Source organism: Rana temporaria, chromosome 12 (assembly GCF_905171775.1).
Source record: "Rana temporaria chromosome 12, aRanTem1.1, whole genome shotgun sequence".
Lineage (NCBI taxonomy): Eukaryota > Metazoa > Chordata > Amphibia > Anura > Ranidae > Rana > Rana temporaria.
The window spans coordinates 6641902-6666536 of record NC_053500.1 but is presented as its reverse complement, the minus strand read 5'-3'; the positions used below and the strand labels follow the sequence as shown (position 1 = coordinate 6666536).

Sequence of the window (24635 nt, the reverse complement as noted above, 5' to 3'; positions counted from 1 at the left end):
ACCCCCTACCTATCTCCACACACCATTCTTTGGTTCCACCCCCTACCCACCTCCGAGTACCATTCTTTGGTTCCACCCACCTCCAAGCACCAGTTCTTGGTTCCACTCCCTACCCACCTCTGAGCACCATTCCTTGGTTCCACCCCATACCCACCTCCAAGCACCATTTCTTGGTTCCACCCCCTACCCACCTCTGAGCACCATTCCTTGGTTTCACCCCCTACCCACCTCTGAGCACCATTTCTTGGTTCCACCCCCTACCCACCTCTCAGTAATGGATACAGAACCAAGTATCAATTTGTGGTGCTAAGTAATTTGTATATGATAGGATGTAAAATAGCCAGCAACAATGGAGCTCCCCCAGCAACAATAGTCTCTCTGCAACGATTGCCCCTCAGTAGAAAAAGAGCCCCCCCCCAGCAAAAATAGATCCCCTACCAGCGACAACTGACCTCCCCAACAATACTAGACCCTCCCCTTGTAAAAATAGATCCCTTCCAGTAACATTAGATCCCCCAGCAACCCCTCCAGTAAACCCCAGCACCCCTTGCCATTACATACATTCAGAGCTCTCCTCTCTCATTCACCCCAAAGGTGTTCTATCGGGTTGAGGTCAGGATTCTGTGCAGGCCAATCAAGTTCCTCCACCCCAAACTCTCTCATCCATGTCTTTATGGACCTTGCTTTGTGCTCTGGTCCAAATCATTTGGTGGAGGGGGATTATGGTGTGGGGGTTGTTTTTCCAGTGAAGGAAACTCTTAAGGTGTCAGCATACCAAGACATTTTGGACAATTTCATGCTCCCAACTTTGTGGGAGGAGTTTGGGGACGGCCCCTTCCAGTTCCAACATGACTGCCCACCAGTGCACAAAACAAGGTCCATAAAGATATGGATGAGAGAGTTTGAGGTGGAGGAACTTGGCTGGCCTGCACAAAGTCCTGACCTCAACCCGATAGAACACCTTTGGGATGAATTAGAGCGAGGGCCTTCTCATCCAACATCAGTGCCTGACCTCACAAATGCTCTTCTGGAAGAACGGTCAAACCTTCCCATAGACACCCTCCTAAACCTTGTGGACGGCCTTCCCAGAAGAGGGGAAGCTGTTATAGCTGCAAAGGGCGGAGCCAACTCAATATTGAACCCTACGGACTAAGACTGGGATGCCATTAAAGTTCATGTAAAGGCAGGCGTCCCAATACTTTTGGTACTACCATGTACATGAGACTGAGAAGTAGCAGATTGGTGCCTATTGGGCAGATATCCAGATTTTTGTTTTTCTCAGAATGCGTCGTTCAGTGGAAATGTCACAAAGCAGATAATTCATCTCCTGAAGTGGCGGGCGGTTTTCTCATGCCGTGTTATTGGATTGCTCGGTAATTCATTCGGTGACTTTGTTGCTCTTTGCGGAACTTATTGACACAAAGCCGGAAAATTCTGTTTGCACCATAAACATCGTGAAATAAAAGAATTTGTGTTATCAGGAATTATTGGATGTGTGATAAGGCCGAAAATAGTTCCTCGCAGGTTCACCAGATGTGTTTGTTTATGGGTTGGAGAAACAATGCAACACCCATTGGCGCTGGCACGCCGCTTGGTTGGTGTGTCTGTGCCAACAATCACCAGCTGCTGCTGCTGGGCACATTCATTCTGAAACAAGAACCTTTTTTTATTTTTGTGTTTTTCCTGTTGTTTCCTGTTTTTGCTTTTTTTTTTGTTTTATGTCACGATTATTGGTAATATCGTTGAATGTCTAAAAAAAGTTTAACCTTTTCCCGCCTAACCCCTGTGTCCCTTCAACCGGGGCTTTATGCCCGGGGAGGGTGGATTTCCCCATCATGTGACCACTACGATTGGCTGTGATTGGCTTTCATAATAATAACCGGAGAACGAAAGCTGGGAGTTCGCTCTTGGTTGTCCATGTGGCAGGGCCCAGACAGGGGGGGGGGGGGGGAAGAATTGACGCAAGGTGGTACACCCAGGGCTGCCATCAGGGGGGTACAGGCATTACACCTGTAAGGCCTCGTACACACGACAGAGTTTCTCGGCAGAATTCGTCGAGAATCTCGGTGAAGAGCCGGATTCTGTCGAGAAACTCGGTCGTGTGTACATTTTTGGCCCGATGGAGCCGCCGAGGAACTCGTCGAGCAAATAGAGAGCAGGTTCTCTATTTTCTCGATGGCAGTGGATTTTGGCTCGACGAGTTCTTCATCGGGCTGTTTTTTAAACGAGAAACTCGGTCGTGTGTATGCTAAGAAACTTGTCAAAAACTTGACACTGGAGACCAACATAGGTAAAACTAGCGTTTGGATTGGAGATAGCACATTCGTGTCGCTTCCAACATTATTTAATCGTTTATTTGCAGCGCTTTACACAATTTTTCCTAAGGGCACAAAACTGCAATATACTAATTTTTTTTTTACGATATTCACACAGAGTTCCTTAAAATTAGGTGGAACCTTTTTCTTACTGGACTCAATATTTTTTTTTTTTTTTATTGTCACCTTATTTTGGTCGTGTGTTTTAAATCCTGCTTTTAATCACCTTATTTCTAAATTTTTAGAAAATGCTAATCCTTTTATTTTTTGTAATGTCAAGTTCCCCCCATAGAAACCTTATTGCTTTGTCTTATCTCATGTGTCCCTTTCAAATTACACCTTATATCCAATTTTTACAAAATAAGAACCTGCCTTCTCACTTGCAAAATTGAAATGTAAAAAAATACAAGGACAAGTATGAACAGTAAAAAAAAAATGTACCATTTATTTTGGTAATAAAAAAAAATTTGATATGCAAAAGTCAGCACTGGAGAGCTTGCTGCCATTTGTGCACAGCCAGGTGTGGCCTGATGTGACTGGTGATCAGTTGGAGGCCAAAATGGGGACTTGAGAGGTTCATTCAGGAAGTCACGCATCAAGGTCTTGGACTCCCCGAGGTCAGAAACTGGAGCAGGGCAGGCAGATGTCACCAGGTTGTGGTACTACAGCAGCCTGAACTCTGGTACACCACATGGAAGTAAGGGAGTCACTTTCTTGATTTCTTCAAGGCCTTCCTTGGTGGCTTCCCTGCAGCCTGCTCTTTCACCTTCTCTGCAGCCTTCTCAGCAGCCTTCCTCTTATGCCTGGCTGGAGGTGGTGCCACAGGGGTAGTACTCATGCCAGGAGGAGGAGTAGACGAAGGTGGTGGAGGATGAGTAGCCGACGGTGGTGGAGGAGGAGGTGGAGGAGAAGGAGGAGCAGTAGAAGGAGGAGGAGCAGTAGAAGGAGGAGTAGAAGGAGGAGGAGCAGTAGAAGGAGGAGGAGTAGAAGGAGGAGGAGCAGTAGAAGGAGGAGGAGCAGTAGAAGGAGGAGGAGCAGTAGAAGGAGGAGGAGTAGAAGGAGGAGGAGTAGAAGGAGGAGGAGCAGTAGAAGGAGGAGCAGTAGAAGGAGGAGGAGCAGTAGAAGGAGGAGGAGCAGTAGAAGGAGGAGGAGCAGTAGAAGGAGGAGGAGTAGTAGAAGAAGAAGAGGAAGCAGAATGTTCAGATGGAGCAGGAGAAGAAGAGGAAGAAGAATGTTCAGATGGAGCAGGAGAAGAAGAGGAAGAAGAATGTTCAGATGGAGCAGGAGAAGAAGAGGAAGAAGAATGTTCAGAAGGAGCAGGAGAAGAAGAAGAAGAAGGTGGGGGAGCTTGAGAAGGAGCAGGAGAAGAAGAAGAAGAAGGTGGGGGAGCTTGAGAAGGAGCATGAGAAGAAGAAGAAGGTGGGGGAGCTTGAGAAGGAGCATGAGAAAAAGAAGAAGAAGAAGAAGAAGGTGGGGGAGCTTGAGAAGGAGCATGAGAAGAAGAAGAAGGTGGGGGAGGTTGTGAGTTATGTGGTGTGTGAGGATGGGGATGGCGGCAAATCACAGTGTCCTCTGTGAGAAGACCCCTCACCCCCTGATTTGCCAGGGTGATGAGGAGGCCCTCAAAGAGGAGGCGTTGGTCTAATGTCATTTCTGACATTTTGGCCAAAACAACTGTGACAAATCCCTCCTGAGCAGTGGGAGGCTGTTGCAGGGTTGCATGGGCATCCCGAATGAGGGCTAGTGAGGCGTCACGCACCCTTGTATCCCTCACCTGCCTTCTCGGACGCAGATGAAGAGGAGACACCTGGCATCTCGTGCTTGGCCCAGCAACCTCCTGCAACCCACTTGGGCCTGCCACCTCATCCGCTCCACTTGGGCCTGCCACCACGTTACTGCTACTTGGGCCTGCCAACACGTCCAAGATACTTGGGCCTGCAGCCTCCTCCAAGCCACTCACCCTGTCCTCCTCCTGCCTGGCATTTTCCTGATCCTCCTGCTGCCTGGTCTCGTCCTGTGTATGGGAAAAAAGTAAAGTTTTACTATTTTTTAAAATTTTTGGTTTATTTATTTAAGCTCCTGACTGTAGCATTTTTTTTGGTCACGACTTAGCTAAGCCAATCATTCTGACCCATGTTTTATGGTCAATCACACCACAAAAATTCATGGCCAATACTGACAAATTTTAGGAATAACACTTTTAGATTTAAATTTTTTTTACCTTTAATATCTTAATTTACATCTCTTTAACAACATTTGAACACCACATATTTGCACATTGAAAGTACTATATACCTGGCTCCAGCTGGGCAAATCTGGATCTTCATCCAGGATGGAAGGCTGCTGAGAGGGTTCTTCTGCAGAGGGAGCAGCAGGTTGGCTGGAGGGAAGGCTGGAGCTTCTGTGGCTTCTGGGGCGAAGGCTAGAAAGTGACTCCCTAACCTCCAGGTGTTCATCCAGGAAGCTCAGTTTGCTGTAGTACCACAACTTGGGTTGAAATACCCGCCCTGCTCCAGCTCCAGACCTCATCGAAGCCAAGACCTTGTTGCGTGCCTTCCTGTAGGTGCCTCTCAAGGTCCCAATTTTGACCTCCAACTGGTCAGTTGTCACATCAAACCCCACCTGTCTCCGCACAAGTGGGAGCAGGCTCTCCAGTGCAGTTTTCCGCAATTCTCTATTTCGAGAGATGGGGTCTTTGGTGGCCCACAGAACAGGAAGTTCTTGCCACCTATCAATAAAGATCTCCAAGAAGTCGGGTTGGTTAAAGCGATTCATCTTTTCCTGTCCAAAACCAAGGATAAAAAAATAATGTCACTACACAATCTAGAAAGTCAATTACTCTTTCTCACAAGCTAGCCCTTAAAGGGTCACTAATGGATAACTATATTTTTTGAGGAAATTACTGTTTACAGTGTCTAGAGACATACAAGTGCATACATATAATGTGCCTCTAGTTTCACTTTTGGTTTTAAATTTAGTTATTGTTTCTGTGAAGTAAAGAGACACACAGAACCAAAAAAAAATAAAAGCAGGGCATATTTTTATTGTCAAAAATTATTAGCATTGTTTTGGTTGATTTTTAAACACACAGCTTAGACCACAGTGACAAGCTCCCCTGATAAATTTGAGAGGGAGCAGAACCAGGAAGTGATGATTTATGCAAATGATTACAGCTGCTTAAAAGCAAAAAGGGACAATGAGGACATGAAATCAATACTGATATAATGTAAAGTTAGTTATTTCTGCCCCAAACAATTTTGGCTTAGTGCTCCTTTAAATGTCTGTCTTTCCTGAATATGCCACTGCTGTCCCAAGTTCGAAGCATACCTACACGCTTGTCGTTCAAACGTCTTTCTTACGCAACCCGGTCGTATGGACGCTACATGTTTTCGAGCCTTATATACACTCCGCACACGACATCCGCCCATGCTTAAAAAAAATTGATGTTTCCCCCCCGCCCCTTATCTTCCGTCGCAAAAACGACAAGGTGGAATTGGCAAGAGATCATGTTGGGTCAGTTCCTAGGAAACAGATGACCAGTTGTGTCGAACTAATAAGCCAGATCTCATCCTCATTTGTGTATGAAACGTTAGTTAGATAAAAGCACTCCGATATAGTTTGGTCAAGACATAAAAGCGACCATTTGCATCATGTTTAAACCGACTTGTTTTTAGAAGACATCCTGATGAGAACCGAGATTGCCCACACAACAGTAGTTGGATCAAAATGCATAATCAAAGCGTTGTTTACGTACGACGGCACTATAGCGGACCATTACCTTCAAATTAAAAACTGGCTATGTTGTAATTTCTGAACCTAAGATGTAGGCCACAAAATCATTCAATCAAGAAAAACATGTAAAATGTAGTTACATACCGGTCTTTGACCCGATCGTTATCTCCGCCGTCTTCCACAAACTGTGAACGCCCCTTTTACTCACGTGGTAGCCCTTTATACACGCGCATGTGGGACTTTACGCACGTCTCCCCGCCCCTGACGTTCATGGTATCGTATTTTCCCCGCCCCTTTTCCATCTTTTTTTTGTTGGAAGCACATGTTGGAGAAGATGGCAGCACGGCGAATCAGGTGTAAGGCCTCCAACATGACCTTTGAGGAAATGGTGGAGATGGTCCTCATCCTCAAAGCAGAGGACTACGATGGGAGGCATGGGCCATATAAGTACCCTAATAAGGTCAAGGCCCAAATAATGGAGAAGGTGAGGAGGAGTCTCCATCAGAAATTTGGGGTGAAAAGGTCCAAGGAGCAGATCCGGAAAAGGTGGTGTGACCTTAAAAAACGGGAGCCGGAACAAATGAAGAGGATCAGGAGAGTGATTAGAAGAAGTAAGTTTGTTATATATTTTGTAAGATTTGTTCCGCGCCATGTGTTTTTGATTTCAGGTTGTACTGTAATATTTTTTTAGGCACAATAATTTGTCGTCAAACTGGACGTCCATTCGGAACGACTAAATATTGTGTTTAAAATCCTAGAAATTAGGACATTTTTTTAAAATTGTGGTGAGATCAATCGTGAAAATAATGTAGATGTGCTATTAAAACCACCAAACTTTTTTTATTAATTAAATATACAGTAAAAGGAGAGTCTGCTCAGCAGTCGGTGACACATGTGGACTCATTTGCATAATTGTTGTCCCCTTTAATAACCCATTTTGGGATTCACACAGAGCTGAGGTGATCCAGTGTATACTTTGTTGGCTTACATGTTTAAAAGTAGACCAAAGCTACAAGATTTGTCAGGATCTTTGTGAATGCCTTCAATCCTGTGTTTTGCCCTGAGGGGTTTTTCAAAACATCAATAGTCCCAGAAATTGTCTAAAGTGAATCATATTCCTCTTTCAGGCCTATAAGCTAGAAAAAACCTGTTTCCATTTTCTTCATTCTCGTAGGGCGTCATGAAGCTTCGACACGGGAGCAAGAAGTCCAGCAAGCCACACCCCCGAGGGATGGTGATGATGCGCAGCCTGCCACCACATCAGGTAAAGTAACATATAACTAACCCAGCTTCAGGTAATGTAGATGTAGGCCTGCCTAATTTTAAAAAATGGTTTTGTCCCACATTTCAGGATCAGGTGGTGGCTTGGACAGGCATACAAAACAGATGGTTATATCTGAAATCTGGGCCTGCAGAGAAGAGGTGGAGGAGATTCATCTGGCCAACCGACAAATTAAAGAAAGAACAAGGAGGGTGGAAAATAAATTAAAAAATTTACTTGATGTTTTGGGGAGACTCTGAATCTAAAAAAAATACCAAAAAAAATTTTATATACCAGATTTTAATGTTTATTTAATTTAAAAAAAAACAAAAAAATAATAAAACCAGATTTTCTACTTTATTTAATCAAAAAAAAACCAAAAAAAAAATAAAACCAGATTTTCTACTTTATTTAATCAAAAAAAAACCAAAAAAAAAATAAAACCAGATTTTCTACTTTATTTAATCAAAAAAAAACCAAAAAAATAATAAAACCAGATTTTCTACTTTATTTAATCAAAAAAAAACCAAAAAAATAATAAAACAAGATTTTCTACTTTATTTAATCAAAAAAAAACCAAAAAAAATACAAAAATGATTGTATATTGTATGAGAAAAATCAACCAAAAAAATACAAAAATGATTGTATATTGTATGAGAAAAATCAACCAAAAAAATACAAAAATGATTGTATATTGTATGAGAAAAATCACCCACAAAAATGATTGTATATTGTATGAGAAAAATCAACCAAAAAAATACTAAAATGATTGTATATTGTATGAGAAAAATCAACCAAAAAAATACAAAAATGATTGTATATTGTATGAGAAAAATCACCCACAAAAATACAAAAATGATTGTATATTGTATGAGAAAAATCACCCACAAAAATGATTGTATATTGTATGAGAAAAATCAACCAAAAAAATACAAAAATGATTGTATATTGTATGAGAAAAATCAACCAAAAAAATACTAAAATGATTGTATATTGTATGAGAAAAATCAACCAAAAAAATACAAAAATGATTGTATATTGTATGAGAAAAATCACCCACAAAAATACAAAAATGATTGTATATTGTATGAGAAAAATCACCCACAAAAATGATTGTATATTGTATGAGAAAAATCAACCAAAAAAATACAAAAATGATTGTATATTGTATGAGAAAAATCAACCAAAAAAATATTAAAATGATTGTATATTGTATGAGAAAAATCACCCACAAAAATGATTGTATATTGTATGAGAAAAATCAACCAAAAAAATACAAAAATGATTGTATATTGTATGAGAAAAATCAACCAAAAAAATACTAAAATGATTGTATATTGTATGAGAAAAATCAACCAAAAAAATACAAAAATGATTGTATATTGTATGAGAAAAATCACCCACAAAAATACAAAAATGATTGTATATTGTATGAGAAAAATCACCCACAAAAATGATTGTATATTGTATGAGAAAAATCAACCAAAAAAATACAAAAATGATTGTATATTGTATGAGAAAAATCAACCAAAAAAATACTAAAATGATTGTATATTGTATGAGAAAAATCACCCACAAAAATACAAAAATGATTGTATATTGTATGAGAAAAATCACACACAAAAATGATTGTATATTGTATGAGAAAAATCACACACAAAAATGATTGTATATTGTATGAGAAAATATAAAAAAAAATTTTGTAGGGTATTTATGAATAAATAAAAATAAAAAAATTTAGAAAATAAAGAGCTTTTGAACATCAAAAAAGTGTGTGGTGTTTTTCCTAAAATACGTCAAATTTTCTATGTGTTTGGTTTGGGGGTCACCTGGGAAATGTTTGCTAGTTGATAATGAAAATACACTTAGTTACACTTAGTAAAGAACTCCAAACAACACAAGCAAGACATAACAAGTTTAGAAAAAAAATTATGATTTATTTTTAAGAAAGCTACAATTAGGGCAAATTTGATTGAGATGGTATTGCCCCCCTACCCATGAAATAGTCCATGTATTTGTCCCGGACTTCACGGGCACTCTGGGGGGGCAGTCCTGTGTGGCCAGCTTCAAGGCCCGCCAAAGTTTCTGCAGGGGTCAAATGTTGTGCCTCGGGCCCAACCAGGGCCATATAATTTGGAGATTGTCTCCTTAAAAAATTGTGGAGAATGCAGCAGGCAAAAATAATTGTATTCCACTTATATTCCGCCATGTGGAGAGAGGTGAGGAAAAGGCGGAACCGGCTGGCCATGATGCCGAAAGCGTTCTCAACCACTCTACGTGCTCGGCCCAGCCGGAAATTAAAGACACTCCTCTCTGGGGTGAGGGTGCGCTGAGGGAATGGCCTCATAAGATGGGGTCCCAGGGCAAACGCTTCATCAGCCAGGAAAACAAATGGCAGGCCTTCTACATTCTGGTCATCCGGTGGCAATGACAGATCATCATCCTGAAGGCGAAGCGCGAACTCCGTCTGCCTGAAGGCTCCCCCATCCGATACCCGTCCATTCATCCCGACATCCACAAAAAGGAATTCATACTGTGCTGACACCACCGCCATCAGCACAATACTGTTGAACCCCTTATAATTAAAGAACTGGGATCCTGAACGGGGTGGAGGCACGATGCGGACGTGCTTCCCGTCGATAGCTCCCCCGCAGTTGGGGAAGTTCCATCGGGTCTGGAAGTCCAAAGCCACAGACTGCCACTCCTGTGGTGTGGACGGAAGCTGGGGAAGAAAAAAAGAAAAAATTAGCCACATAACCTTGCAAGCAGATTATACAAAGACATTATAAGCATTATAACATTTCTGGGAACTAGCATATTATATCTAAATATATTTAGCCAATTAACACATTAAACACCCCCTCTGATGGGCCAATGCCCAAGTTTGGGGGAGGGCTAGATGAGTTTGGGAGTACTAAAAAAAATTAATTTTGATTATTGGTGAACATAGACTTTACAACACATTTTGGAGGGGAGGGCTAGATGAGTTTGGGAGTCCTAAAATTAAAATCTAAGAAAATTAAATATTGGTGAACATAGACTTTACAACACATTTTGGAGGGGAGGGCTAGATGAGTTTGGGAGTCCTAAAATTAAAATCAAATAAAATTAAATATTGGTGAACATAGACTTTACAACACATTTTGGAGGGGAGGGGGGGGACATTACAATGGATATAACACAATACATTGGGAAGTGACTAGACTAGGTAGGTTGGGGCCCAGGATAGCATGCTGGGGAGGTAAGTGATGGAAAATATGCATGTAGGCCAAAAAAGGGGCATCAAAGTTTACATCATGCATGGGGGCAAAGGGGACATTCACAGCATATTCCAGACATGGTAATTAGGGAAGGAGGAGATAACTACAAGACATTAGCATACATTATAGACATAAAATGTGATATTAAAGGAGAAAACTTACCCTCATATATTCCTCCTGCAGAACCTGGATGATGGCAGAGCAGGTGTCAGGAATGATGAGGCCCAGAGCCTGGGGGGAGATGCCCGTGGAGAACTTTAAGTCCTGAAGGCTTCTCCCAGTTGCCAGATAACGGAGGGTGGCAACTAGCCTCTGCTCAGCACTGATGGCTTCCCGCATAACGGTGTCCTGCCTGGTAATATAGGGGGACACCAAAGCCAACAGGTGCTGAAAGACGGGATCAGACATCCTCAGGAAATTCCTGTAATCAACAGGATTATTTTCCTGAAGCTCCCGCAGCAAAGGCATGTGAGAGAATTGGTTCCTACGGAGCAACCAATTCTTGGTCCATGAACGTGTCCTCCTCCTGTTCATGAACTCCTCATTGTCTAGGTCATAAACAAACAGACCTATAGACAGAAGATGCTTAGCACGAAGTCGGCGACGACTAGGTGCCTGCAACATGGCTACAAGGCTAGTTACGAACGACAAATCAGAATTGCACTAAACAGACCGCAGTGAAGAACAGCAAGACCTATGAAGAACGACCCTGACAATGAAAAACGCGTGGACAGGACCGCAATGTAAAACAATACGACCTGACCGCACGTCTCGATTGCCTAGATACGACCCACACAAGTACAAACTGAACGGCAGAGATCAATCTGAAAGCACAAAGACTGAAAAGCACGAATCGTCACTCACCAAACTTTTACTAACACGCGTAAACACGGAATCAGCAAAAGGAGCCCCAAGGGTGGCGCCAACAAAATCAAACCTCCCCTTTATAGTCGCGTCATACGTCGTGAGCGTCATCGCGCCGGAGAACGACCAGATTTTGGTATGTTACGTGTGTACGCAAAGCAAGCCTGCCGAGCTTCTCGACAAGTTCAACAAGGAACTCGTCGAGGAACTCGACGGGCTTTGCACGTCGAGTTTCTCTGTCGTGTGTACGAGGCCTAAGGGGCCCGGCTGGCCCCCCTCCCGTTTTTTTTAAATGTTTTTTTAATTTATTTTTTGCATTACACCTGTAAGGGGCCCGATGGTCCCCAGGGCCCCTTACAGGCCCGTCTGGCCCCCTTTTTTGTTTTAATTTTTGTAAAACTTTATGGGCCAGATCCAGAGAGAATTGGATCCGCGCAGGGTATCAGAGATACGCTACGCCGCCGTACCTTACCTGGCGGAATTTCGAATCCTCAACGATTTTGCGCTGTAAGTTACGGTGGCGTAGTGTATTTCTGGCGGCGGAATTCAAATCGGCGATCAGGGGGCGGGTTTCATTTAAATGAAGCGCATCCCCGCGCCGAATGAACTGCACATGCCTCGTCCAGAAATTTCCCGCCGTGCTTTGCGCGAAATGACGTTGCAACGATGTCATTTTTTGAACTTAGACGTGAGTTACGTCCATCCCTATTCACGGACGACTTACGCAAAAAAAAAAAAAGTCAAATTTCGACGCGGGAACGACGGCCATACTTAACATGGCAAGTCTATCTATACGCCGCAAAATACCAGCTTTAACTATACGCCGGAAAAAGCCGACTACAGACGACGTTTTGAAAATGTGACGGCCGTGTGTACGTTCGTGGATCGTCGTAAATCGCTAATTTGCATACCCGACGTGGGAAAACGAAGCGAACTCCACCCAGCGGGCGCCGAAGTATTGCACCTACGATCCGAAGGCGTACGCCTGTCGGATCTTACGCAAATGCCGTAGTACCTTGGTTTGAGGATTCAAACTAAAGATACGACGCAGGAAATTTGAAAGTACGCTGGCGTATCAGTAGATACGCCGGCGTACTTGCTCTCTGGATCTGGCCCTATGTATTTTAGCATTACACATGTAAGGGGCCCAACGGGGCCCCCCCACTTATTATCTTTTGTCAGGAGAGAGGAGATTACACTTGTTTTTTTTTTCCTCAGTGTGCCCATCAAACGCAGCCAGTGTGCCCATCAAACGCAGCCAGTGTGCCCATCAAACGCAGCCAGTGTGCCCATCAAACGCAGCAACTGTGCCATCAATTGCAGCCACTGTGCCCATGAAATGCTGCCAGTGTGCATTCCCCGCCCGCCCGGCACTTACCTTGTCTTAGTGGGGCGGCGGTGTCCTCCACGCTCCTCAATGTCTTCTCCCGTCCTTTTCTTTCCGTCCTCTGCTATGATTTGGACGCCTCATAGGCGGCGTCCAATCACAGCGCCTGTCGTTTCAGCCAATCAGTTGACAGGTAACAGACCCGAGCACCTGATTGGCTGAGAAGGCGGTTCAGTGATAGGAAAGCAAATTTTCATTCGCTTTCCTAACAAAATATTGAGTGAATAGCGAGCTCCCAGCATGGCGCCCGCAGTTCACCTTTTTGGATGCCGATTAGAGCCTTACGGCTCCAATCAGGTGCTTCCAAAAAATACCCCGCCGCTGTAATTCAGGTGCCCGGCGCCCGAAAAAAGGGGTCAGGCACCTGAATAGGGAGCGGCAGCGGCGACCATAGATAAATTCATTTATTGCATGAATCTATCTATGGTGATAGAGAGATGGCAGGAGAGAGGGGGCGGCGCCCACGCGCCCTTTATGGACGCACCGCCGCTGTTACTCACTGAACTGAACATTTGTATTATGTGATTTTTTTTTCTGGATTTTTGGTGGGCAAACTTACAAAATCTGAAAGAGATCAAATAATTATCGAAGAAAAAGAAAATTGGTGGCACACCATGGAAGGAAGAACTTCTGTAGAATAGTTACTTTATTGTCAAGGTGCCAAAAGGACGTTACAGGAACATTGGCAGACCGGTCTCACGCAGGTAACTCGTGCGGGTTATCCATGCGAAACCGGTCTGCCAACGTTCCTGTAACATCCTGTCTACGCCCTTTTGGCACCTTGACAATAAAGGGCCAGATTCACATATAACTGCGGCGGCGTAACGTATCGTAGATACGTTACACCGCCGCAAGTTTTCATCGCAAGTGCCTGATTCACCAAGCACTTGCGATGAAATCCTCCGCCGGCGGCCTCCGGCGCAAGGCGGGCCAATTTAAATGGGCGTGTGCCATTTAAATTAGGCGCGCTCCCGCGCCGGACCTACTGCGCACGCTCCGTTTCGTAATTCCCGTCGTGCTTTGCGCGCCGTGACGTCATTTTTTTCGAACGGCGACGCGCGTAGCGTGATTCCGTATTCCCGGACGTCTTACGCAAACGACGTTATTTTTTTTAATTTCGACGCAGGAACGACGGCCATACTTTAGACAGCAATACGCTTGCTGACTAAAGTTAGGGCACCTAAAACGACGACTAACTTCGCGACGGGAAACTAGACTAGCGGTGACGTAGCGAACGCGAAAATCCGTCGGGAATCGCCGTAACTCCTAATTTGCATACCCGACGCTGGTTTATGACGCAAACTCCCTCCCAGCGGCGGCCGCGGTATTGCATCCTAAGATCCGACAGTATAAAACAATTACACCTGTCGGATCTTCTGGCTATCTATGCGGAACTGATTCTATGAATCAGCCGCATAGATAGAACAACAGATACGACGGCGTATCAGGAGAAACGCCGTCGTATCTCCACTGTGAATCTGGCCCAAAGTAACTATTCTACAGAAGTTCTTCCTTCCATGGCGTGCGACCAATTTTATTTTTCTTCGATTGCTATTGACGGTGGTACAGTGGCGTAGCATGGGGGGTGCAGAGGGGGACATGGCCCTGGGGACGCGACATTTAGGGGGGCAAAACTTCACTCCAGTGTGTGTCACTACTGGCAGCCTCCTCCTAATTTTAAGTCCCTGTTAAGTTTTCGGGGGGGCGCTCCGGCCACCATGTTCAGTGTCCAGCGCCCTGTGATTGGGCGTATGGTGGTCATGTGAGGCATGGGGCTGGCCTGTCCACGATCACAGTTGCTCCTGAAGTCCCGCCTCCACACATGACCCACCATACGCCTAATCACAGTGCGCCAGATACTGAACATGGCGGCCAGAAGGCAGGGGAGACAAACAATCAAAAATGTGAGCCGCGCCCGCTGTCGCTGTCTTCTCCTCTCCTATCCTCCGGACCGATGCAGGTCAGGACAAGTTACTGGCGATGGACATATAATGAATTATAAAAAAAACAGAATAGCATAGTAAAGAATAGAATAGACAATAAAAGAATAGAATATAATAGAGTAAAAGAGAACAGAATGCAAAATAAATTGAGCATGCCGTAGAAAGGGTGTACCACACCTGCATCCATTCTTTGCCCCCTTGCTTCTCTGCGCCCAGGGAAGCTGTCCCTCCAGCCCACCCCCTTGTTTCAGCCCTGGCGTGCCCTGTCACCCCCACCGTTTTGCCTAAAGCGTGCTTGTGTGGAGAACCATCAACATTTCAACATTTTGGGTGTCTTTTTTTTTGTTTTTATTAGGTCAACAAGCCCGGCCTGAAGTCCGAAGAGGAGTCAAAATCCGACGTGGAGGATAAGGTAGGTGGATGAGCTGGTTGTGCAGATTTTTGGGTCGGCCGCCATGGAGTAATGAGTGTCGGAGGTGGGGGTGGTGTCCTGTAGCCCTATTTATTTATTTTTGGCCCGTGGGGCGTCTTCAGTAGCTGGCAGTGCCCGGGTCGGATCTCCAATCTTTCCTCCATCCGTCACTGAGAAATCCGGCTGGCCGAGTTGTGTTTGTTTTCCCAGGATTGTGAGCGAGGCGAGGCGGTGTGTGTGTGTGGGGGGGGGTGTCTGCAGGCGGCCGAGTCTACAACACGGAAAATCTCCGGCTTTACCGAGACCGGTTAGAGAGTACTTCCTCTTGTAAAAAAATAAACAAATCATCTCCAGGTGAGTTACCAACATTGAAAAGATCTTAGCGGACTTTATTGCAGATTCTTACCTGCTTCGGTTCGCTAGATACTGAAAAAAAAGGCATCACAGTATCTTCCTCAAAATTAAGAGACCACTCGATAAGAAAAAAGAAAGATAAATCTATTCAGAGGCGGCTCTCTGATTAGGCGGTCGCCTAAGGCCTTGCACTCACAGGGGACTCGCGGCTGCCTAATTTGCCTGTGGTTAATACTAATGTCTGCGCCATCGTCCCTTTCTCTTTCTCACCTCCCCCTCTCTCCCCCCCCCCCCTTGCAGTGACTGAATATGTCTGATGAGTGAGGAGGGTGCCCTGGAAGTGGTGCTGATCACCTGTGTGATAGAGCCGTGCATTTTCTGCAGCCATTTTTCTTGCTTGAATTATTTTTCCCATTATGGGTGTGAGTGGGGGGAGGGGGGGGCCTCATGTCTAAGTTTTGCCTACGGCCTCACAAAGCCTAGAGCCGCCTCTGAATCTATTACATAGAAAGATAATCCACAATCACATTAAATGACCGCTACTGAAACCATTAGATCCACTTTCCGAAATAAAAGCCGAGTTTGAAGTGTAATTCCACTTTTGTTGAGGAATAAAAAGAAAAAGCCCCTCCCCCCTCTGGGTGATCTCCATACAGTACAAGGATTTTTAACAAACTTTGTTACCTTTTTGTTATTCTGAAGAAATCCCTGTGTGTCTGTCTGTGTCCATGTGGAGAAGTGAATCTAATGGGAGTGGTTTCACAATTATCAACCAGCCGCTGCACCTGCAGGGATCCGATGAGGAAAGTGGCAGGGTCTGCTTCCCTATAGATTTCCTATTGGGAGTAATCTCATCAAAAATGACATTTTTGTTGCAGGGGATGCCTGGAATCTAACTTGTATCTGAGTGCAGACTTCTGGCAAAAATCAATGAGCCATTTCTTTATTTGCTATTGTCTTCTTTTATTTGCTATTTTTTTTTTTATTTGCTATTTTATTTATTTATTTAGCTATTTTTTTTTTTTGCTACATTTTTTCTTTGCTACTTTTTTTCTTTTATTTGCTACTTGTTTTTCTTTTATTTGCTTTTTTTCTTTTATTTGCTATTTTATTTATTTATTTATTTATTTATTTATTTAGCAATTATGTTTTTGATTTGCTACTTTTTTAAAAAAAAAATTCTTTCATTTGCTATTTTATTTATTTATTTATTTAGTTAGCAATTATGTTTTTGATTTGCTACTTTTTTTTCTTTGCAATTTCTTTTTCTTTTATTTGCTATTGCTTTTATTTGATATTTTGTTTATGTATTTATTTTTGTGCTATTTATTTTTTTATTTTCTATTTGTTTTCTTTTATTTGCTAGTTTTTTTCTTTTCCTATTATTTGCTAGTTTTTTTCTTTTTCTTTTATTTGCTAGTTTTTTTCTTTTCATATTATTTGCTAGTTTTTTTATTTTTATTTTATTTGCTAGGTTTTTTTTTATTTCCTATTATTTGCTAGTTTTTTTCTTTTTCTTTTATTTGCTAGTTTTTTTTCTTTTCATATTATTTGCTAGTTTTTTTCTTTTTCTTTTATTTGCTAGTTGTTGTTTTTTTTTGCTAGTTTTTTCTATTATTTGTTAGTTGTTTTCTTTTATTTGCTAGTTTTTTTTATTTGCTATTTTCTTCTTTTATTTGATATTTTTTTTCTTTTATTTGATATTTTATTTATTTATTTAGCTATTATTATTTTTTGCTACATTTTTTCTTTGCTACTTTTTTTTTTCTTTGCTAATTTTTTTTCTTTTATTTTCTAGAGTTTGTTCTTTTATTTGCTTTTTTTTTGTGCTATTTTTTTTATTTGCTTTTTTTTTTTTTTGCAAAAGTGGAGTTAGCCTTTAAGTTTGTTGAGGAGGCCAGCTTTGGATAGGAGAGTGGGAATGATCTGATGGTGTATCCTCCTCTTCATCTTATGCTGATTGGTTGGGTAGAAATGTTGTTTATTTGTTTTCATTGTGTTGGTCCGTTTTTTGTTCTCGGGATTCGTTTCGTATCTTCGTTATACCGGCTGGCTTCTAAAAGTTTCAAAAAGTTTTTTATAAGTCTTTATTCTATTTTGGGACAGATCTGAAGTCATTGTGAATAATAACTTGTTTTTGAGGAGCGGGCTGCCGCCACATCCTTAACAACCATGACTCCTCTGCTGTCAGCGGGATTCCCTGCTGACAGCAGAATGTAAACAAAATGTAAACAATTTTTTTTTTAAACAGCATGGGGTCCCCTCCCCCAATCCATACCAGGCCCCATCCCAAATTGTTTTTAAAATTGGCGTGCGGTCCCCCCCAAAAATCTATACCAGACCCTTATCTGAGCCTGAAACCCGGACCCCCTGAAACCATATACGACCACATGGAGGGGGGTGTGCTTTGGGGGAGGGGGGACAAGGGAGATGGGGACAAATAGATGGGGACAAGGGCCTCTTACCCACAACCCTGGGCAGTGGTTGTGGTGGTCTGTGGGCGGGGGGCATATCGAAATCTGAAAGGCTCCTTAAATAAGGGGGCCCCCAGGACCTGCCCCTCTCCATGTGAATGAGTAGGGGGTACCCTATACCTGTATCACCCGTATTCCCCAACACGGGACATTGTATCACCCGTATTCCCCAACACGGGACATTGTATCACCCGTATTCCCCAACACGGGACATTGTATCACCCGTATTCCCCAACATGGGACATTGTATCACCCGTATTCCCCAACACGGGACATTGTATCACCTGTATTCCCCAACATGGGACATTGTATCACCCGTATTCCCCAACATGGGACATTGTATCACCCGTATTCCCCAACACGGAACATTGCATCACCTGTATTCCCCAACATGGGACATTGTATCACCCGTATTCCCCAACATGGGACATTGTATCACCCGTATTCCCCAACACGGGACATTGCATGACCCGTATTCACCAACACTGGACATTGTATCACCCGTATTCCCCAACACGGGACATTGTATCACCCATATTCCCCAACATGGGACATTGTATCACCTGTATTCCCCAACATGGGACATTATATCACCTGTATTCCCCAACACGGGACATTGTATCACCCGTATTCCCCAACATTGGACATTGTATTACCTGTATTCCCCAACACGGGACATTATATCACCCGTATTCCCCAACATTGGACATTGTATCACCCGTATTCCCCAACATGGGACATTATATCACCTGTATTCCCCAACATTGGACATTGTATCACCCGTATTCCCCAACATGGGACATTATATCACCTGTATTCCCCAACATTGGGCATTGTATCACCCGTATTCCCCAACATGGGACATTGTATCACCTGTATTCCCCAACATGGGACATTATATCACCTGTATTCCCCAACACGGGACATTATATCACCCGTATTCCCCAACATTGGACATTGTATCACCCGTATTCCCCAACATGGGACATTATATCACCTGTATTCCCCAACACGGGACATTATATCACCTGTATTCCCCAACACGGGACATTGTATCACCCGTATTCCCCAACATTGGACATTATATCAGCCGTATTCCCCAACATTGGACATTATATCACCCGTATTCCCCAACATTGACATTATATCACCCGTATTCCCCAACATTGGACATTGTATCACCCGTATTCCCCAACACGGGACATTGTATCACCCGTATTCCCCAACATTGGACATTATATCACCCGTATTCCCCAACATTGGGCATTGTATCACCCGTATTTCCCAACATTGGACATTGTATCACCCGTATTCCCCAACATGGGACATTGTATCACCTGTATTCCCCAACACGGGACATTGTATCACCCGTATTCCCCAACATTGGGCATTGTATCACCCGTATTCCCCAACATTGGACATTGTATCACCCGTATTCCCCAACATTGGACATTGTATCACCCGTATTCCCCAACATGGGACATTGTATCACCTGTATTCCCCAACACGGGACATTGTATCACCCGTATTCCCCAACATTGACATTATATCACCCGTATTCCCCAACATTGGACATTGTATCACCCGTATTCCCCAACATTGGACATTGTATCACCTGTATTCCCCAACATGGGACATTATATCACCCGTATTCCCAACATTGGACATAATATCACCTGTATTCCCCAACATGGGACATTATATCACCTGTATTCCCCAACATTGGACATTATATCACCTCTATTCCCCAACATTGGACATTGTATCACCCGTATTCCCCAACATTGGACATTGTGTCACCCGTATTCCCCAACATTGGACATTGTATCACCCGTATTCCCCAACATTAGACATTGTATCACCCGTATTCCCCAACATGGGACATTATATCACCCGTATTCCCCAACATGGGACATTATATCACCCGTATTCCCCAACATGGGACATTATATCACCTGTATTCCCCAACATGGGACAATGTATCACCTGTATTCCCCAACATTGGACATTATATCACCCGTATTCCCCAACATGGGACATTATATCACCTGTATTCCCCAACATGGGACAATGTATCACCTGTATTCCCCAACATTGGACATTGTATCGCCTGTATTCCCCAATATTGGACATTGTATCACCCGTATTCCCCAACATTGGACAATGTATCACATCTTCTAGTGAGGTCATCAAGAGCAGCAGTTAAGGGGGTTTCTTTAGGCATAAATATTTTTAATGGAAACTGTTAAAAAAATATATATATAAATGGGGATACGGACCAATAAACAACCAGAAAAGGGATCTAAGCCATTCCCGCTTTATCTAATGCTATATAGTTTTGGCTTGAGTTCCATTGTAACCTGAATATGACGTATGATGAAGGCAGTTCTAGGTCACCCCCGATGTTCCCACAGCTTCATCCCTTTGATCCGGCTTCTTCATGACCCCCAGAAACTGATCAGACAAACCGGATTCACAGCAATCTTTTCTATATTGTATTTTTCCCCATCTGAGCAGAAGAAAAAGGAAAATGGTGGACTGCGAAAATCGTCTTCGAAGAAGGAGAAAGGGAAGGCAGCCACTCTGCAGGCTCCGGAGAAGGAGATGAAGGCTCAGAAGAAGGCCGAGAGCTCCAAGAGCAGCACACTGGGGAGATTGTTTAGGCCGAAGGTTTGTATCCGCGGAGTTCTTCCAGAGGACCCGACTGTCACCGCATGGCAACTTCTCCAACTGTTGGGTTCTAGTTGGTTGAACAGCCAGAAGCTGCCAATCGGTGATAGAGGGCATCTGTGTCCATCCACCAAACCATCTAAGGTCATCCACTCATCCATCATCACGTGCTACTAATATGCTAACAAGAGACGCCATGTATGTCGACCAACGTACAAACTAATCTGCACCCCTGTCCTAATATTTTATCCCTTTTTTGTGTATTGTTCTAATCAATTGAAGTAAATGGGAATAAGCCTTATAAAGGTTGACCGTACCCTCAGAAAATGCTCATTGCCTGAGTGTCTTCCTGATCCTGAAATACTTTCTAAGATTGGCCATGGATAAAGAAGCCAAGTAGGTTGTTTTCTAAACCCGAGGACTGAACCGTAGGCAGGGCCAGGAAAAAGGGGTGGGCAGGAGGGGGCGATTGCCATGGGCACTGTGGTATCATGTGACCTGGGGGGGGAAGGGGCATCACAAGGAAATTGTGGTGGTTGATTTGTGTTGGGAGGGGGAATTTGGGGGACAGCAGGGGGTAAAACATTTAGGCAGTGAAATTGAGGGGGGGGGGGGTTGTGTGCTAGGATTGGTGATTTGGGGGGATTTGTGTTAGGAGGGGGGATGGGGAGGAGGGTTTGTGCTCGTGGGGATGATTTAGGGGTGTTTGTGCTAGGAGGGGAAATTGGGGGGGGGGGGAGGATTTATACTAGGAGGAGGGCTTTGGAGTGTGGGGGGGGTGGATTTGTGCTCAGAGGGGAAATTTTAAGGGGTAGAGAATTTGTGTTGGGGGGGGTTTGGAGTGGGGGGGTAGTATTTGTGCTCAGAGGGGAAATTTTAAGGGGTAGAGAATTTGTGTTGGGGGGGGGGCTTTGGAGTGGGGGGGTAGGATTTGTGCTCAGAGGCGAAATTTTAAGGGGTAGAGAATTTGTGTTGGGTGTGCTTTGGAGTGTGGGGGGGGGTACGATTTGTGCTCACAGGCTCTAATCATGTGCTTCAAAACCCCCCCCCCCTCCGACCCCCGTCATAGGAATTCATGCGCCCGGCATTCTGAAAGGGGCCGGGGGCATGGACAGGGAGGGCAGCAGCATGGACAGGGAGGGCAGCGGCATGGACAGGGGAGGGCAGCTGCATGGACAGGGAGGGCAGCGGCATGGACAGGGAGGGCGACCGACCACAATGGCCCCTGGTCCAGGGAGGCCCCGAAGGCGGCACCCCAGACGATGTTCGGACAGGCTGTAGCCGCCGCCATCTTCACTATGGGAGCCCAACAGTGAAGCTGTTTTGGCTTTACGGCCGGTTACCTGCTGCACTTATACTCGAATTGACCTGACGGCAGAGGAAGGAGGAGGGGGGCAGCGCCGTCCCCCAGAAGTGGGTACAGGGACTTACCAAAACCAGGTGCCTCCCCCCCCCCCCTGAAAGGTGCTAAATGGGGCACCGGGGGGGTAAAGAAAGCAAATAAGCAGAGGTGCCACTTTTGATTGGAACTGCGCTTTAATGAATATGGACTAGAACATATCTGTATTACCTGGTGACACCACAAGGGGGCGATATAGGTCAGGATTGACTATATAGTCACAGCTTTTTTTCAGCCATGTGATTTGTAATTGTTAAATCTCATTGTACTGAAAAGGACTGTCTTCTTTTTTTCTTTTTTTTTATAGAGATCCTTATCCTTGTGTGTTCGCTTTGTGAGACTATTTAAGTTGGCTCAGGAGTGTGCATCAGATGAATGCCATAAATCAGGGTTGGACTCGGTCTGGTATAATAGATGCCTGGGATGTTTTCCTTCACTTGCTCAATGTTTTAGTACAGTAAACATGCAGAGACGTGCAAATTCTCCTTTTTTATATATATATATATAGAAAATAAGCGGTTAGCGGTTATTGGTTAGTTTGTCTTCTGCATCTCCTGTGGACTCCGATCTTTGAGATTTCTGAAAGTCGTTCCTTTCCTATTAATCTATATCTAAAGCCCAAACTTTTCCCTTTTCCTTTTAAGCTTTAGAATTAGATAGAGTTTTTTTTTAGGAGGAGGGGGGGTTGTAGTGGAGTGTCAGTGTGTTTTGTTTTGTTTTTTTATTATTATTTACATTTTATTTTTTAAATTATTTATTGCAAAAAAAATATCTTTTTTTTAATCAGCCCTGTTGGGGGGGGGGGGGGGGCTTTGGTGAGATATCGTGGGTCTTAACAGACCTCTGACATCTACCCTTTAAGACAGAGAAAGGGAGGGGGAGGAAGAGGTTTGCCTGAGAAATGTATGTTATCTTCCTGGAAAGTCGCTTCAGTTAAGACAGTGATCCGACTTGGAGGCGACTTCCATTGAAATCAATGGGTACAAATCGCCTACAAGTCGGATTGAAGTAGTACAGGAACTTCTTTTGAAGTCGGAGCGTCTCGAGTCGTGTGTATTAACACCACTCCCATTCACTTACATTGTTTTTCTCGACAGCGCGACTTGGGACGACTTGAGGCGACTTCAAGTCGGATCCCAAGTCGCCCCAGTGTGAACCGGCTCTTACACATCCTTGTTTGTTTACATTGTGCATGTTTACACATCATTGTTTATTTATATTGTACATGTTTACATATCCTTGTTTGTTTACATTGTACATGTAACCTCATACCTCCCAACTTTTTTTATTAGCAAAACTAAGTGGGCATTGGACACACCCCCTGCCATGCTCCTTTAATGGAGAATTATACAAAAAAAAACTGTTAAACTCACAAGCTTTTTTTTTTACAACTACTATTCCTTTATATTGGCTTTTGATATTTACAAATGCAGGGATTTAGAAAGTGAATGAAAGGTTTAGTGCTGAGAAACACTTTTTGATATATAAATAGTGCATTTTATATACATCTCTATGGATCAGACCAAAATGAGGGACAAATGAGGAGGAAAGAGGGGACATTGCTCCAAATCAGGGACAGTCCCTCGAAATCAGGGACAGTTGGGAGCTATACATGTTTACATATCATTTCTTGTTTCCATTGTACATGTTTACACATCCTTGTTTGTTTACATCGTACATGTTTACATATTCTTGTTTGTTTACATTGTACATGTTTACGTATAATTTCTTGTTTCCATTGTACATGTTTACATATTCTTGTTTGTTTGCATCATACATGTTTACATATGCTTGTTTGTTTACATTGTACATGTTTACGTATAATTTCTTGTTTACATTGTACATGTTTACATATCTTTCTTCTTTTTTTTTTTTTTACTGTGTTAACATTTACTAAAAGCTGATACATTGTTGCAGCCTGTGATGTGATCAGAAGAAATGTTGATTGGTTACTTCTCGATTCCTCCTTTATGGTGGCCATACGCGCTTTGATTTTGTTATCCGATCGATGTGCGATTTCTATTAAAATGATCGAATCCACAAACAATTTTAATAGCCACAACTTCTCTTCCAAACCATTTAGGATCCTTAAACACAGGGGTTGATTCCGCCGGTTGCGATTCGCTTGCTTAGCAGCTGATCTGTCCGCCAATCTCCCCGGTGAGCAGGCGCATGACAGGTCGGTGTCGTCCGAAATCGGTGCCGCGCCTCACCGATTCCCAAAAGTAGTTCCTGTACTAGTTTTGGCGACTTTGGGGTGCGATTTTTAGTATAGACATCTGTGCAGGAACCCGCAACAGATGTATCTAAAATCGCCCCCTAGAGGTCAGAAATGACATGCAAGGTATGAAATCACGTGAGTTCAGCTGAAATGGCACGATTTGTGTGAATCTGGGCTAAAAGGCCCTTTGAAGTTCACGAACCTTGCTCAAGCTGAACCCGGGGCAGTTCAGCTCCTCCCTAATCTTAACTGATCGAAATTCACTTCCCCCATGTGTGACCTATTGATCAAAATGAGTTGTTGACTATCGATCGACCTCTCCGGGTGAGATTGGAATAGGATA

General features: G+C 43.6%; 1 protein-coding gene across 9 annotated transcripts in view; it reads left to right on the top strand.

Moving 5' to 3' along the window:
* BCAS1 (brain enriched myelin associated protein 1) overlaps positions 1 to 24635 on the top strand; it is a 111540-nt gene that overhangs the window by 42440 nt on the left and 44465 nt on the right. For 7 of the 9 annotated variants that reach the window (XM_040331511.1, XM_040331509.1, XM_040331505.1 and 4 more), the window contains exons 6-7: positions 15118 to 15174; positions 20520 to 20672. In XM_040331511.1, coding sequence (XP_040187445.1) covers positions 15118 to 15174; positions 20520 to 20672 — 210 coding nt within the window. The remainder of the gene's footprint in view (positions 1 to 15117; positions 15175 to 20519; positions 20673 to 24635) is intronic. The other 2 variants (XM_040331507.1, XM_040331506.1) reach the window with 1 other exon arrangement.